Source organism: Lepisosteus platostomus, chromosome 9 (assembly GCF_059453375.1).
Source record: "Lepisosteus platostomus isolate fLepPlt1 chromosome 9, fLepPlt1.hap1, whole genome shotgun sequence".
Lineage (NCBI taxonomy): Eukaryota > Metazoa > Chordata > Actinopteri > Semionotiformes > Lepisosteidae > Lepisosteus > Lepisosteus platostomus.
Genome location: NC_142619.1, coordinates 7,462,834 through 7,477,333, shown reverse-complemented (window position 1 = coordinate 7,477,333; position 14,500 = coordinate 7,462,834). Strand labels below are relative to the sequence as shown.

Genomic DNA, 14,500 nt, shown 5'->3' with positions numbered 1-14,500 from the left:
GCCAGGATAAATAATAAGTAATCCTTACACTTACAGTATATAGTGCTTTTCTGGACACTCAACTCAAAGGACTCCCCTCCACCACCACCAATGTGCAGAACCCACCTGGATGATGCATCGACAGGCATTTTGCTCCAGTACTCTCACCACACACCAGCTATCAGTGGGGAGGAGAACAGAGTAATGAAGCCAGTTCATCAATGGAGATTATTAGGAGGCCATGATTGATAAAGGTCAGGGGGTTCAAGAAAAGCCCTTGAATTTTTAATGACCACAGAGAGTCAAGACCTCAGTTTTACTTCTCACTGTGACTTTTTTTTCAATATAGTGTCACCATCACTATACTCGGGCATTAGGGCCCACACAGACTGCAGGGTGAGTGCTCCCTACTATTTCGACTAGCATCTCTTCCAGCAGCAACCTTAGTTTTTTCCAGGAGGTCTCCCATCCAGGTACTGACCAGGCTCACACCTGCTTAGCTTGAGTGGGTTGCCAGTTGTGAGTTGCAGGGTGATATAGCTGCTGGATATAAGGTAGGCTCTAGCTCCACCATGACTCTGTATTGGACAAAGCAGTAGGAAAATGGATGGCAACCAAATATGATGTTGACAATACATGTCATGTGATGTATAAGATTAAGGGTTTTCTCATCCTGGAAGTCGAGCATGAACAGGAGGAATTTATATTTAGAACTGGTTCCCAGCTCTTTTAACAGTCAACAGCCATTTGGTTTGAAATCAAGAGAAGAATAGAACACAAAACAAGAATACACTATTCTTAAATAAAGAAATGGCGACTCTTGTTTTTACGTCCTGTAATTTGGAACAGCCAAGTCGCAATCAACTCGGTTGACCGCAGAAACCCTGCTGCTAGTACAAAAGAGGTGAAGGCAATGCTTGGAGGAGTGGTTAGGAATGTGGACTTGACTGGGAGGTTGTGGGCTCATAAATATATATAAATGGGTATAAATGTAAGTCACTTTGGATAAAACTGTCAGCCAAATAAGTGAATAATAATATGTATTCTCCAAAATATGTGCGGCCAAGACCTTCACTTTTTCATTCACACAAACTGTATACTTGCAAGCACATCCCACAGAAGGCAATGTCATACTGTACATTAAGCCACCTACTAAGCTACTCAGACTCAGGCAATAGTCTATAGTCTACCAGTCGTCCTCTGGTACTTTTGGAGATTGCAGATAAAAAACAGATTAACCTTTGCTCTTAACAGGTGTCTTTCTGGGCCTGCTTGTGAGTCTCTCACACAAGCGCCTTTAACTAAACATTGTTGGCTCAAGGGGTGAATTAATGAATATTCTTGTACTGAATAAATAATAATAATAAATCGTGTGATCTTAACGTCTGGCTCCTAGATGACACTGAATTGGAAGAAGTGGTTCGAAAATGTAAGGATGGTTTAGAAAAGGGAAGGATGTCTAGATGGAAGTTTTCCAAGAACTTTCATGCATCCTACTGTATATTTGTGTAGACACAAATGCAAAGAAAGCTATTCCTTGGGAAATTAAAATAATGTGGGTAATTAGAAAATGAATCTGCCTCAGTACACATACACATCCAGTTTAACATATTTCACATTTAGGGGGCTGTTTAAAAAAAATCGGCCCACTGTGTCATTCAGGGCGAAGACAAGAAAAACTTGTTTTTAAGGCTTAAAGAAAGAATTGTTCAGTTTGGTTGAGTCAATTTGCATTTCCCCAGATAGAGGGGGAACAAAGCAGATTCTAAACCAAATATCGAGGTGAAAAAAACAACAATCAAAACAAAACATAAAAACAACAGAAAAAGAAAGAGCATCTATCCTTCCTTAAACAGATGAAGAGGTTTAGAATTCCCCTAACTTGATGGCCAAAAGCATATCAACATAAAAAAGGAAGTGCAAACCACTTTCTTCTTGATAAAAAAAGATTTACATAGACTCTAGGTGCCTGTCACAACTAATAATACTGGAGGGCTTTCTGCATTTAATAATTTTAAAAACCTTGTAGCACACGTTGGACTGACCAGTTTCACCACTAGAAATTATGCTTCAAGGGACAGGCTAAAGGTCAGAGATGGCAGAGTTAATGAGAGTTAATGTGCAATCATCCTTATTTCTTGAATATGCTTTCATTTTCGAACATCTACACATACTATATTACGTTTTTTTAGTATTCCATGTACAGTATAGCACCAGAACTCAATTATTCAATTTAAAAAGAAAATCAACAATAAGAACCCTCCCTGAAATGTGCTTGAGAGTCTAAGTGTAAGATAAAAAGAATATAATTCCAGTCTTCACTTTTTTTAAAACTACATTTTGTTAGAAAATGTTGCAGCACATTTTACATTGTTTACATGAACAATAACATTACAGCACAACCAATGCAGTTAGAATTAGGTAAGTAGTCAAGAAACTCGTAATCATTTGGAGGTAATAGTAAAAACTTAAAAAGTACAAAAGTGATACAGCCCTAAAAAACAAACGTAAAATATTAAGCCAAAGTTGTGACTATTTTTATGTTATGTTTCATATATTAACATATAATATTTACATATAATCTTCAAAGACAAATGCTTGAAATGACTCATAATGCATAGCAAAATACAGCATGTTTTAAATACAATATTTAATAGTTTACTGTCAGATGTAATTAAAATAGCTGTTTTTGCATCTAACCCATTTACAAAAGTGTGACCTCTCTTTTAATTAGATATTACATATGAATTTGACTTACAATACTTATCTTTCAAAGAATTACAATTAAAAAAACTTTTTAGATATTACAAAGTATTATATACTAATACTGTGGAATGCTGCTTGAATAATTTCGATCACAAAATACAACACATCATTTTCCCTATTAAATATATAAAAAGTGATACAGTACATAATTTGGCACACCTTAATTTATTTTTTAAAACTGGAATCTAACAGATCGTATGTGGATACAACAGATATTTATAGAGAAACAGACAACATTTTAACAGATGTTAATAACTGTATATAACTAATATAATCTATTGACAGGCATTTAATGATATTATTTTTTCCTAACCCTAGTGCCAAATGTTCCTTTATTCTCACATACATGTACAGTACAGTAAAAACTATTTATTTGCAAAGCTTATGCACACTTTATTAATAAACACTTATATTTTGGATTGTTAAATTAATGTAAAACTGTTTTACATCATGCTCTGATCTGCATTTTGACATTATGTTTGACAAAAATGCTCTTAACTGCATTTTTATTCATTTAAAAATAAATGAAGGATTTTAAAATTATCTTCAAAATATCTATGCATTCCAGTATACTTTATTCAGTATAGTAACAATGTATTATTCTTTATAATCAAAACATGGATTCTGAACACAATGATTCTAATTCCAGTGTTTTTTTAAAGTTTTAAACTATTTTAATATATGTGGTATATGTTATTGTGTTAAAATGTAGAATCATTTTGAAAAAATATTCAGCTTGTGAAATATGTAGATCTTTTTATTTTGTTAAAATTGTACAAATTAATACATTCATAATAATAAACTCCATTTAAAATATGTTCAAAAATAGCAATATTTGTAAATATCTAGTTTTCTGAAAAACAGACAAGCAATACAATTTTATCCATGAGAAAACAAAATAGGATTAAAAGCAAACTAACAATTTAGTACAAAACAGATATGAGCTCCTTACATCATTTAAGCCTTTAAAGACCAATAACGAGAAAAAATTGTTCTTTGTGTACGGACTTCTTTACAATGTTTTTTTTCGGAATAAACAGACTTCCAAGGGAATAAGGAATTTCAATCAAGTTTCGATATAATGCTGAGCTGTTTTTAATCGATTTTGGAAAAACCAGGACTTAAGCATGAATGGTTATCAGAGTAAATCAAACTGAACTCTGCTAGAATGTTAAATAAGAACCACATATCCAGTAGATGTTTGATTTCCTTGATATGGAGAAGAGAGTGCAGGTGAGGTTGAGAGATCAGTGTCAGTTGTTAATAAGAACAATAAATTGTAAAAATAAATGTTTTCTTCTACTAGGTGCATTTGGCTTTTGAAAACATAAAAAAAATTCCAAACAAACATACTAAGACAAGAAAAATAATCATAACCCAGTTGCCAATAAAGACCCCTCTTCTCTCTAGTCAAAGGTATCAGGAGTCTAGGAGTTAGAAGCTGCCAGGAGACTGTGAAAACTCTACCCTACCTATGGATTGTAGTATTAAAGACAGATAAACAACCCTCTAACTATCACTATCAATATCAATATTGATAAGAATGTGTAATAATAAATATTATATGGCAATTTGCAAAAAATAAAATAAAAACGATTTTCCAAGTCACAATGCCATACAAAGTTATTACCTTATTAACGGTGTTTTGATTCAGAACCTTATATGACATGCTAACACGCAAAATCTGCCTCTCACTGCAGAATGACATGACAACGTACAGTTCACTGTATACATGTTGAACTGCACTGTAATGTCTGTGCAGTGGACAGAAAGAAACAGAACAAGCGCCCTTTGTATTCACTGACACTTCCTGGGAATAAATCTCTCAAGAAACAATCTCTCAAGAAGTGTTATAAATCATCTATATTATTATTTATCCTAATTGAGAACCATTTTGTCTGTAGTACATAAAAAGCAGCTTCTTTTAATTTTCATGTTTCCTTTATCTTATGGCACGTTCTTATATTGTTTTTAAAACGTTAAACATACAGTCAAATGAACAGCATCTCATTGTATTTGCTTCTTGGACAAATCAATAAACCAAGAGCAGAACATATTGGAGGTTGTGTACTAACATGCAATGTAAGTTAGAACTGAAATAGTTAGCTAGCAAAAATATTTATAAAAGTTGCCCAAAGTAGCATCTTTAAAAGGTCATCTTTAAAATTCCTAAATTAAAGGATTTAATACTTCAGTAATGCCAGTCAGGATATGGGGTAGCATTGCAGAGAGGAGTTCAGTGCTCCTGTCTCACAATTCTAGCGTTCTGGACTTAATGGCAGACAGGATCACCTGTTTGGTGAAGTTTGAAAGTTTGCCTGCTATTCTTGTGTTCACATGGGTTTCCTACAAGTGCACTGGTTTCCTCCCAACTTGCAAAGACATGTAGATGGACAGAAAATTCTTCAGCCTTTTGTATTTCAACACAGGAATGAAACCTCTACAAAGACTCATGATGAATGATTAAAAATATGTCCAACAGCTAGAAACAATAGCTAGTATAATGGTATATAATTGCTAATGTAATTGTGCATTATATACAGTATTACAAATCTGAATTTCAAGAAACTTCAGTTCAGCCACTGAGAACCTTTAAATTTCCATTTGTCTCCAATAGTCAACAAATGGAAAGAACCTTCATTTGTCGTTCAGACGCCTTTCAAATTATGGATTTGTCAAGGACCCTATAATACAGATTTATTAGTTAACATAATCGAAATACAACATGATATTGGGTTGGGGATATCAGCAATCTCGGATGGATTGCCCTATTCAGAAGGTTTGGAACAGTTTGGCTGGATTTACCCAGTTGTCTGTCAATTAGGACACAGATATACATGGAAAAAGACACAGATGATCAACGTTTTTTTTTTTTCTAATTAATGTACTCCGGTTACTTAACGTCAACACAACATTCAGTTTTGGACCGTAATTACAGGAACGGAGATACAGGACAGAAGAACAGGGAAGAGAGAAGAAGAAAACAAGAAAAGAAGAAACTTTGTTACCATTCATCATCATCCTCTTCCTCCAAAGCCTGACTCATTAGAGAGATCCAATTCAGTCTTGGAACCTGATTTAGGCTTGGAAATCTTAATATTATTCTATATATTATTATAAACCTTGTTGTCTTATTCATTTTTTTGGAAATCCCAGTTTCCGATATTATAGAATCCTCAGGCTAAAATGCTCTCCCCTGTTTTTGTGATATTAAAATAGGAAAACTGGTTCCCATTCACTTGCTGGCACCTGTGTTTAAGAGAGGGAGATTTAGTTCTGTGTAAGATCCATTATTAAAAACCATGTTTCCTCCCTTTGACCAGGGCAGAATTCTGAATTGTCTAGGTCTATAAGAATTTGGACTCTGGAAGCCATCCATTTCTGTCTTAATGTGTTGCTGTTATAACATTTGGTCCTATTTCTCACTTAATTGAAGCATTCGTTTAGGTTGAGTAAATGTTGACTACAGATCTATTATATCTTAGCTACAATAATATGATTTCCAGCACCATCAGTAAAAGGCAAATAATCTAGGAAGATCTTAATTTTCATACATGTGTGTATGCATTATAATTGCTATGTCTGGAAATCGTTTAAGGAAACAATGTTTTATACCCAATAATTATCTTGCATCCTCTGGCTTAAAGCATTTTTTGCTTCAAAGCCCAAAGCTTAATTACAATTACCAGACAACAACTATTTAATCTTATTACATCCTATAGTTCATTCTTGGTATGAGGGAATGCTTAAAGGTTTGTTCTTAGCAATTGTCCTTTGTACAGACTTTTCTTGTAGATGTGGGAATCACTTCAGTTCATATGCTAGTAACGTGGCGCCACATTTCTGTAAGTAACCCAACAAATTAAATCTTATTCTAGAGCCCCCCTATTTTAAAAAGTGTTAAATATGCATTGTTAATATAAGGTATTTCTGGCATACAGTAGGTACTAATTATACAATGAACAAACAAGAATTCAGTTTTAAAAACTAACAAGGATTAGGTAAAGCTTGTGTGACATGTAGAGAGTACATCTTATTTCCAGTTTTTTCTTTAACTTTGCTATTCTCGTTATAGAATCTACTGATATTCTGTTGAATCTGCCTATTTAAGACAGGTTTAAATACTGAAAATACAAAACTACTGGACTCATGCTATATACTACTGAACCATCATCTTTGTCATTCTGCAATGTCTATGTACATAACAAGGATTATGGTGCATTGCTAACAGGATCTTAGTTTTAAACTGTTACTCCACTCTCCACATAGCAGAAATTCATGGTTGTATTTTCAGGTCTTTCGTCCAATAAAAGGAAGCTTTCCGAACTCAAAATTTCTTTGACTACAATGGGAAGGAAGCAGCATCTCAAAGGATAACCCAACATCATTTCAGTATAGGGGCATCCTTAGTTATAATTCAGAACAATGAATTGCATTTGTACAGTGCTTCTCATCTCAAAGAATTCCAAAGCACTTTATATTCACCGAGGAGACCCACTGAGACCCACCACTGAAATGCAGCACCCATCTGGGTGATGCCTGGTAGTCATTAAGCGCTGACAGCTCCAATACACTGCAGTTTGAGTATACCAGTGAGCAGAGGCTTTACAATTAAATTAAGGGGAGATTTAGGCAGACCCTGCTCTTTAGAAATGCTCCATGGAGCCTTTAGTGCCAAAGTAATCAGGAACTCTAACAGCACACCCAGAGGTAAGCCCTCACCTCTTTTAAAACAGGTTCTCTAGTCACCTTACTGGAACATAGGTTTGGAAATTCTGGAGGGAAGAGTGCCATCTACTGGTCTACCAGTGCTACTTACAGCAATAACTTGGAGGTCTCAAATCCAAGTATTGATCAGGTCCACTATTGCAGGCTTCTACAACCTACGATATTGGCTTAAAAGGCAGTATAACTGTATGAAGTGGCAACACTGTGTTATCTGGTAGATACTATAATTCCCAAAGTCACTTTACTAATTTACTTCACCTTGAAATCTTAAGAACTCAGCAAAGTTTGGATAATTGAAACAGGCTCTTCAGTGTGTACCATATTTTTTCCTTAGAATGTAGAATTAAAATATATATTCATTAGCATTCGCAGATGTACGGTAATACCTGAAGATTAAGACAAACCGGGACTTTCTGCAGCATGTGAAGTATCTAATTCTGTGCGCAATTAAATTACTACACTTAAAAAGCCACAAATCACAATTCAAACAATCAGTCCTAATAGTTATGTATTATGTAGGTATCACAAAAGCTGTAAGCACAGATTATTGTTGTTAAAAAAAGTAAAATAACATTTCCTTTACTTCTAAAAATGTCTAGTGTAGATTATGACTAAATATACAGAAAAAAGTACAAATTAGCTATGAAAAGAACTCTATCTATGAAAGAACGTGGTAACTGTTAGTTCTGGCCAGCCTTAATATAAATTGGACGATGTGCGGAGTAGAGGAGAGAACTAGGAAAATGAGAGATTTCTTCAGGTGACAAGAATCCGATCCGTGAGACTGAGGTCGTGGTTTAAGGACGAGGTCAGGTTCAAAGCTGTGATTTCAATTCAGAAAAGTTTTAGCGAAGGCGAGGTATGAACTCCAGAGAGAGAGACCAATGCCGGGCACAGTGTGATGTGAAGCGAGGGTTTAAATGGGAAGTAAGCTGATGGTAAAAAACTGGGGATAATTAGTTAATTAGTAGCAGCCATAACAGTAACAGAGAATGTCTTTGGCTGTGCTTTTTTTCAAATCATTTCAAATAACGTGGAATGACTATGAAAGTATTGTATGTGTGCTGTAATTATCACAAAAAATAACTTGGTAAATCTTTGTCAGCTTATGGCATTTTACTGCTTGATTTCAAAGCACAACAAACGTTTATGTATGACAAGTTTATGTAAGGGATATTAAATCAAAGCTTCATATGATAGAGGAATTACACATACACTTTTACAAAGCAAAAAATATCTTGTTTTGTGGTCAGTTCTGATAATATATTTTGATCCCGGGAAGACATATTTTTCAATTGTTTCTCTTCACCTTCACATTTTTAAATGTTAAATCTGCTGATATTTTTTTACCTTTCTTTCGTAGAAATTACATGTGTGAAAGGTATACTTTGCATATAAAGATATGTTAACCGATTGAGCACAGTCTGGTTTGTAATCTTTACCAATTTATTTGCATGCCTCTTTCAAGTCACTGAGTAGCTCTTTCAGGGTGTCACATCAGAAAAACTGATGGTACAGTAGATCAGTACAGTACAGTAGATCAGGTGTTTGATTCTTGCTCCTGTTAACTCTGATCAGAACTTTGAACACCCTGTGAAACGGGGAAAACATTTATTCCACATCTTTGAAATGGAAAGAAGTAATCAATTAAACACAAATTAAACACAAAAAACATTTATACAGCAAGTGGGACTTCAGTAGGAACACAGTCTACCAGCTGTTTGTGTTTGGCGATCATTTGGAGGTCAGTGGAGTGAACCATAGTCCACTGCGTTCTTGTTAAAAAGTTAAGGAAATATAAGTTTTGATGTTCAATAGTACAACTTACAGTGTTTCACAATGTTCTCTTTTTCAATTTTGTTGAGAAGTCGAGCCACAAAAGGTCATTGGCATGGGGTAAGAGCAAGACTTTCCGCAAAGCTAAAAATGAAGGAATGGGGAAAAAATCTAAATGTATTAGACTAAAATATCACATTTGAAAATAAATAGAAACACCTGAAGGAAAGGAAATTGAACTGGTGATTCTAAGAATAGCTTAATCTTCTGCCATCAATCCAGATCTTTGAACACAAAGGCACATAAACTGAAAAAAGTTTTTCTGCTTTGAAAAGCAGGTGCTTGTGGAACAAAAGGCTGCCCCTGAGCTGATGTGCTATTTATCAAAAGACAGCCAGATAAAAATGGTAAATGAATCAGACTGTAAAATACAATTGTATGAAACAAAGAAATTCAGGCATTACTTCCCTGATCTGGATATTACTTTTTCCTTTGTTTCACTGCAAATCCATTTAGGGAATACATTCAGCAGATATACAGTGTCATATGGGAAAGAGTTTCAAATCTGCATTTACCACTCATCTAATGGTATTGTAGACGGCTTATGCTAATAAACAGGGTTCAACACTTGACCCTAGCTTTAATTAATTTAACACATAAATTAAGAAATAACCTTTCCTAAATTGATTTATTTGAAATTCAGATAAAAAATCATCTTTAACAGTATTTCATTGCAATGTTTATGTTTTTTATGCAGTCATTCAGTTTCTCCTCATTTTGTTTTATTTAATAATGTATCATATTACCCTGTTCTTCTTCATTTAAATCTTAAATCTTAACTCTTGGTCCTCTTGGGTTTCCTTGCCTGTTCAGTTGCTCCAATAAGACAAATTTATTTCAGGCTGGGGGCTGATCACTTTAAAAAAAAATTTGTGCTGTCTCTTTCCTTTCAGTTGAAAAATAAAGATGTGAACATCTGCCGCCAACATCAGCTCAAGCAATATGCTAGCAGAACCCCTTAAACAGAAAACAAATAATAAAAATTTGACAGTCCTGAATTTTAATGGTCCTCTCCAATCAGGTAATACATACTGGGATGAGAATGAGAGCTTTTAGAATTCAACAATTGAATCCTTCCCTAAAGGTGGAAAGACAAAATACTTCTTGTATTAATATTTGTAACTAATACCTCCTTCCCTAAAGTGGTAAAGTATTATATTTGTACTCTTTGTATGTAAGGGAAATTCCAGTCTGTGAAACTGGATGATTGGGAACACACAGTCTTCCTTTGGGCAGTATTGCTCTGTGAATGGATGAAACAGACACAGTCGGCGATTGTATGATGGGAAAGACATAAATTCTTCCCTGGTGACATAAAGGCCCATCCACTGTATACCCTGTTCATCTCCATCTTAAGATCTGGGGCACAGCACAACACAATGTGATAGACAAAGAGCTCTAAATACACTTCCATGCAAAAGATGCTAACAGGTGCGGTTTTCTCTGCCAACTTTCATCACACATACACTTTTTCGCAAATTCATCGCAAAAAAAAAACACTAGCAGAGCACCTCACTTGAGAAAAACATTTATTTCAAACATGAAATTTATGCTACATAAATGAATATGTACACTATCAAAACATGTGGTCACGTACATCTGAAATTAAATTACAGAAAGGCATAGGTATGGCATGAGTTTTGTCAAGGATAATACAAGGCTTGGACAATACAGTAGTTAAATGTAACAAATCTGAACTCAATCCAATTCTTTAGATGCAGCTTTCAGCTTTAGGAGGGGACCACTGAAAAAGCTTATGTATTCATGTATTAACGTTCAGCCATTTTCTATCTGCTTTATCCAGTAAAAGTTCACAGCGGTGACAGAGCGAGTCCCAGCAAGCAACATGCCCAAGGCAAGATACAGTCTGGACGGGATGCCAGTCCATCACAGGGTACATGCAGACACAAATACGCACAGACTCACACCAGGACCAATTTTCCCAGAAACCAATTAACTTATCGTTACGTCTTTGGACTGTGAGAGGAAACCAGAGCACCTGAAGGAAACCTACCCAAACACAGGGAGAACATTCAGACTCCACACAGACAGCACCCCAGGTGAAAATTGAAAGAACCTGAGTACCTGGGACTGTACTTTGTGAGGAAATCAGTGTTATTAACCTTATTAAAAATTCCAGCCTGGCAGGCTTCTATGACTTGCATATCCAAAAATCAATCATGAAAAGATTAGATTTACTCAGCTTTTTGTCTTCACATACAGTGTATAAGTGCTACCATGGTTTATACACCAATGGACGAGTTAATCTTGCTACAAGCAAAAAAAAAAACACTTCAGTTTCAGGTACTGAATCATTACCTTCGAAACACATTAGCATTTTTCTCTTTCAGACCTCACCACAAGTCATACACAACGTGAAGGGAAAAACACTGTCAGTATGGGTACAATTATCCTAAAAGGAAAAACATTCACAGAACATCACATACTTCTTAAGGGGCTTAACCTGAAACACTACAACGTTTCTTCTAATTAATATATGGGCCACTCATAAAGAGACAGCAAAATGATGACACCCAAAGAACCATCCAGCAATTTTATTGAGGTGAGTTTAACTTTGAAATCAATATGTACTTTTTCTGAATGACAATGATGTTTCAGTCCCCAGTCAGATCAATCAGATCAGCTTTTTACAGGACTGATTTAATTCCTTTGTGAAAAATACCTTATTTATGGAAAAAAAGGATTGATTGATAAAGCACAGAAACCACAGGAGTGAAAATAAAATGTGTTTTTAAAATACAAGCTATAGTTATATCTTCATTAGAAGCAGAGACACGTTTTTAATTAGCACTATTGCCTGTTTTGTAAAATACCGGTATAAATATTAGCAGTGTCTTGGACACAGAATTGAAAGATGGAAACAGAATCCAAGCTCAGTCACTGTTGTTCCAATGTTTTGAAAATCATATTTACTGTATGTAATAGCTCTTGGTAATTTGTGTTAATCAAATTTAGTCCAGAACCCCCAAGGAAACTGTCCTTAGCTGGTTTAAAACAAACATCAGAATATAAGGATACCAAAACCGACTACTTATGAGCTGAAGTTTTCTTGTTTTTACAAGACGACACAGATGCTGTTGCCGATTGGCCAATCCTTAGGTACAGTAAGTAAGGTATTGTGGCAGTTAAATAAAACATTTTTATCATGTCTAAAGGAAATCGCTCATTTTTCCGACTGACAGCCTAAGCATCATTTTTAACACTATGTGTGAACCTTTGAAGCCAGCTGCCTGCTACTCCAGGATCCCACACCAGGTGCAAATAGCCTAAACAGATGCAGCCTGACATCTTGGTAAGTTGACTGTTATTGTTTTTTTTAAAAAAGACTCATTAAAATATAAATATGCTTTGTTGTCTTATCATTAGATTATGGTTTTCTTGTTTCCTTTATACTCTTTGTAATAACACAAAAATATACACAGTACATTGCAAAATAATACTGGAAACAAGACACAGTACTCAACAGCAGTTACCAAGCATTTAGAACACAGCTGTTAGCACCTGAAGTTACTGTGTAGATGATTAACAGTTTCCTTACTGTATATATAAGGGGTACACGGACGGGGTTCTAAAATTGTTTAAACTTATGGAAATCCGAGAAATTTGTCATCATTTTATAGAACATCTTCCCAAATCACAAGACGTTCTAATAATAATAATAACAGTACAGCAAATGAGATGACAAACAGTAATAAACAACTGGAGATGGTTCAGCCTATCTGGTGCTTTTGTTAGCAGCTAAATGATCCAAGTATCTCTTTCAACCACTTCTTGAAAGAAGCCAGGGTACTGAATTCAAGAGCACGGCTTGTTCCATAATCTGACAACCCTTTGAGTGAAGAAGTGACTCCAGTTCTCAGCACAGTAGTTGCCAGTATAGAAGCCGAGCAAACAGAAGCAAAGTGGATTGGATTGTTTAAAAGAAATGGAAAATTTGAGGTACCTCTGCGTATTTGCAGCCGTTATGAATGTCTGAAAAGAATAAAACTACCTGTGAAAACATTTCCAGTAAGAGCTTATTTGCTGTTTTTGAAGTACAAAAGCGTCAAACCTTGCACTGAAATGTCACTCAGGGCTTTTGTGTTCTGAGTATATGACCTCTCTGCTAAATACATTTAACAGCTGAGACTTCTTACTTAAGTAAATGGCATAAAACATTCATAACATTCCTGTGCCCTGATAAAAACAATGAGTTAAATATTTAATTGAGATAAGGCAAACTAAATTAAACTGAGGCAGAACCACATCAATATTAGAGGGCAAAAATAATGTAAATGTAAACAGTATTGGCATTTTAATGCTTACCTTGGAAGTGAAAGGGGAAAAATGTGGAACATTCCTGTAGTGACCATAAGATCCCATAGCCATGTGAATTTTTTTAACAAGCTATTTTTTAATTTCAAAATGAAGCATTACAATACAATACAGTCAACGTTATTACTAAAATGGTAAAGCATGGGTTATACATACAGTATGTACTGCATATATACAAACATAAGCAAGACAAAGCTGCCTAACTATTTTAGAACAGGTAGTGAAAACTGGTCATGTCATGATAAAACAGGCTGGAGGTTAGACAGGAAAATTTGCAGAGCACATTGAGTGTAATTCCATGCTGATGTTTACAGTTAGAAACCCTTACACCCTGGCTAAAACATACTATCTTAATGAGGCATATTAACACTTCACCTATTGCTATATCTAATACAGTTATGCTGTAACATATGTTGGCACCCCACTCTATATCAGCATGAATAATTATTTGATTAAATTTCTATCTGATGCAACAGAAGAGGTAAAATAAACAGATAAACCTGGTTTAAAAAAATAACACAATGCCATAATAATGATAAGTCTTGTTTTAGATATCAGTATGCAGGATGCCTGTATAGTTATTTTTGCAACTCTTAGTTCAAAATGAAATAACAACCCCCTCAACTGAATATACATTTTGATCAATTTTGCAAGTCGAATGGGCTTAATTTTCTGATATGATAGGCCTTGACCATTTTTCATAATGTAATGGCAATTATGAAGGAAGCATCAACTAAGTCCCAGAAACTACTTTTGTAACGACTGTCAGATATCAGATAACAAAACATTATTACACATCCATTAAGTGGAATTACATCTGACTGTACAATGATTACACTGTCATCTGGGTCATGTA

At 34.9% G+C, this 14,500-nt stretch overlaps 1 protein-coding gene across 31 annotated transcripts in view; it reads right to left on the bottom strand.

Annotated features, from left to right (window-relative positions):
- Nucleotides 1–14,500, bottom strand: part of LOC148654491 (uncharacterized) — a 263,900-nt gene that overhangs the window by 160,556 nt on the left and 88,844 nt on the right. For 2 of the 31 annotated variants that reach the window (XR_015941470.1, XM_088646746.1), the window contains exon 1: nt 106–3,307. The exons of 20 other annotated variants lie outside the window; for them this stretch is intronic. Coding sequence is in view for 3 of the 11 variants with exons in the window: in XM_088646746.1 (XP_088502872.1) it covers nt 106–198 (93 nt within the window). In the remaining 8 variants the exon portion in view is untranslated. Of the gene's footprint in view, nt 1–105; nt 3,311–14,500 lie in introns of those variants that run through there. 9 more of the 31 variants (XR_015941471.1, XR_015941467.1, XR_015941466.1 and 6 more) reach the window with 9 other exon arrangements.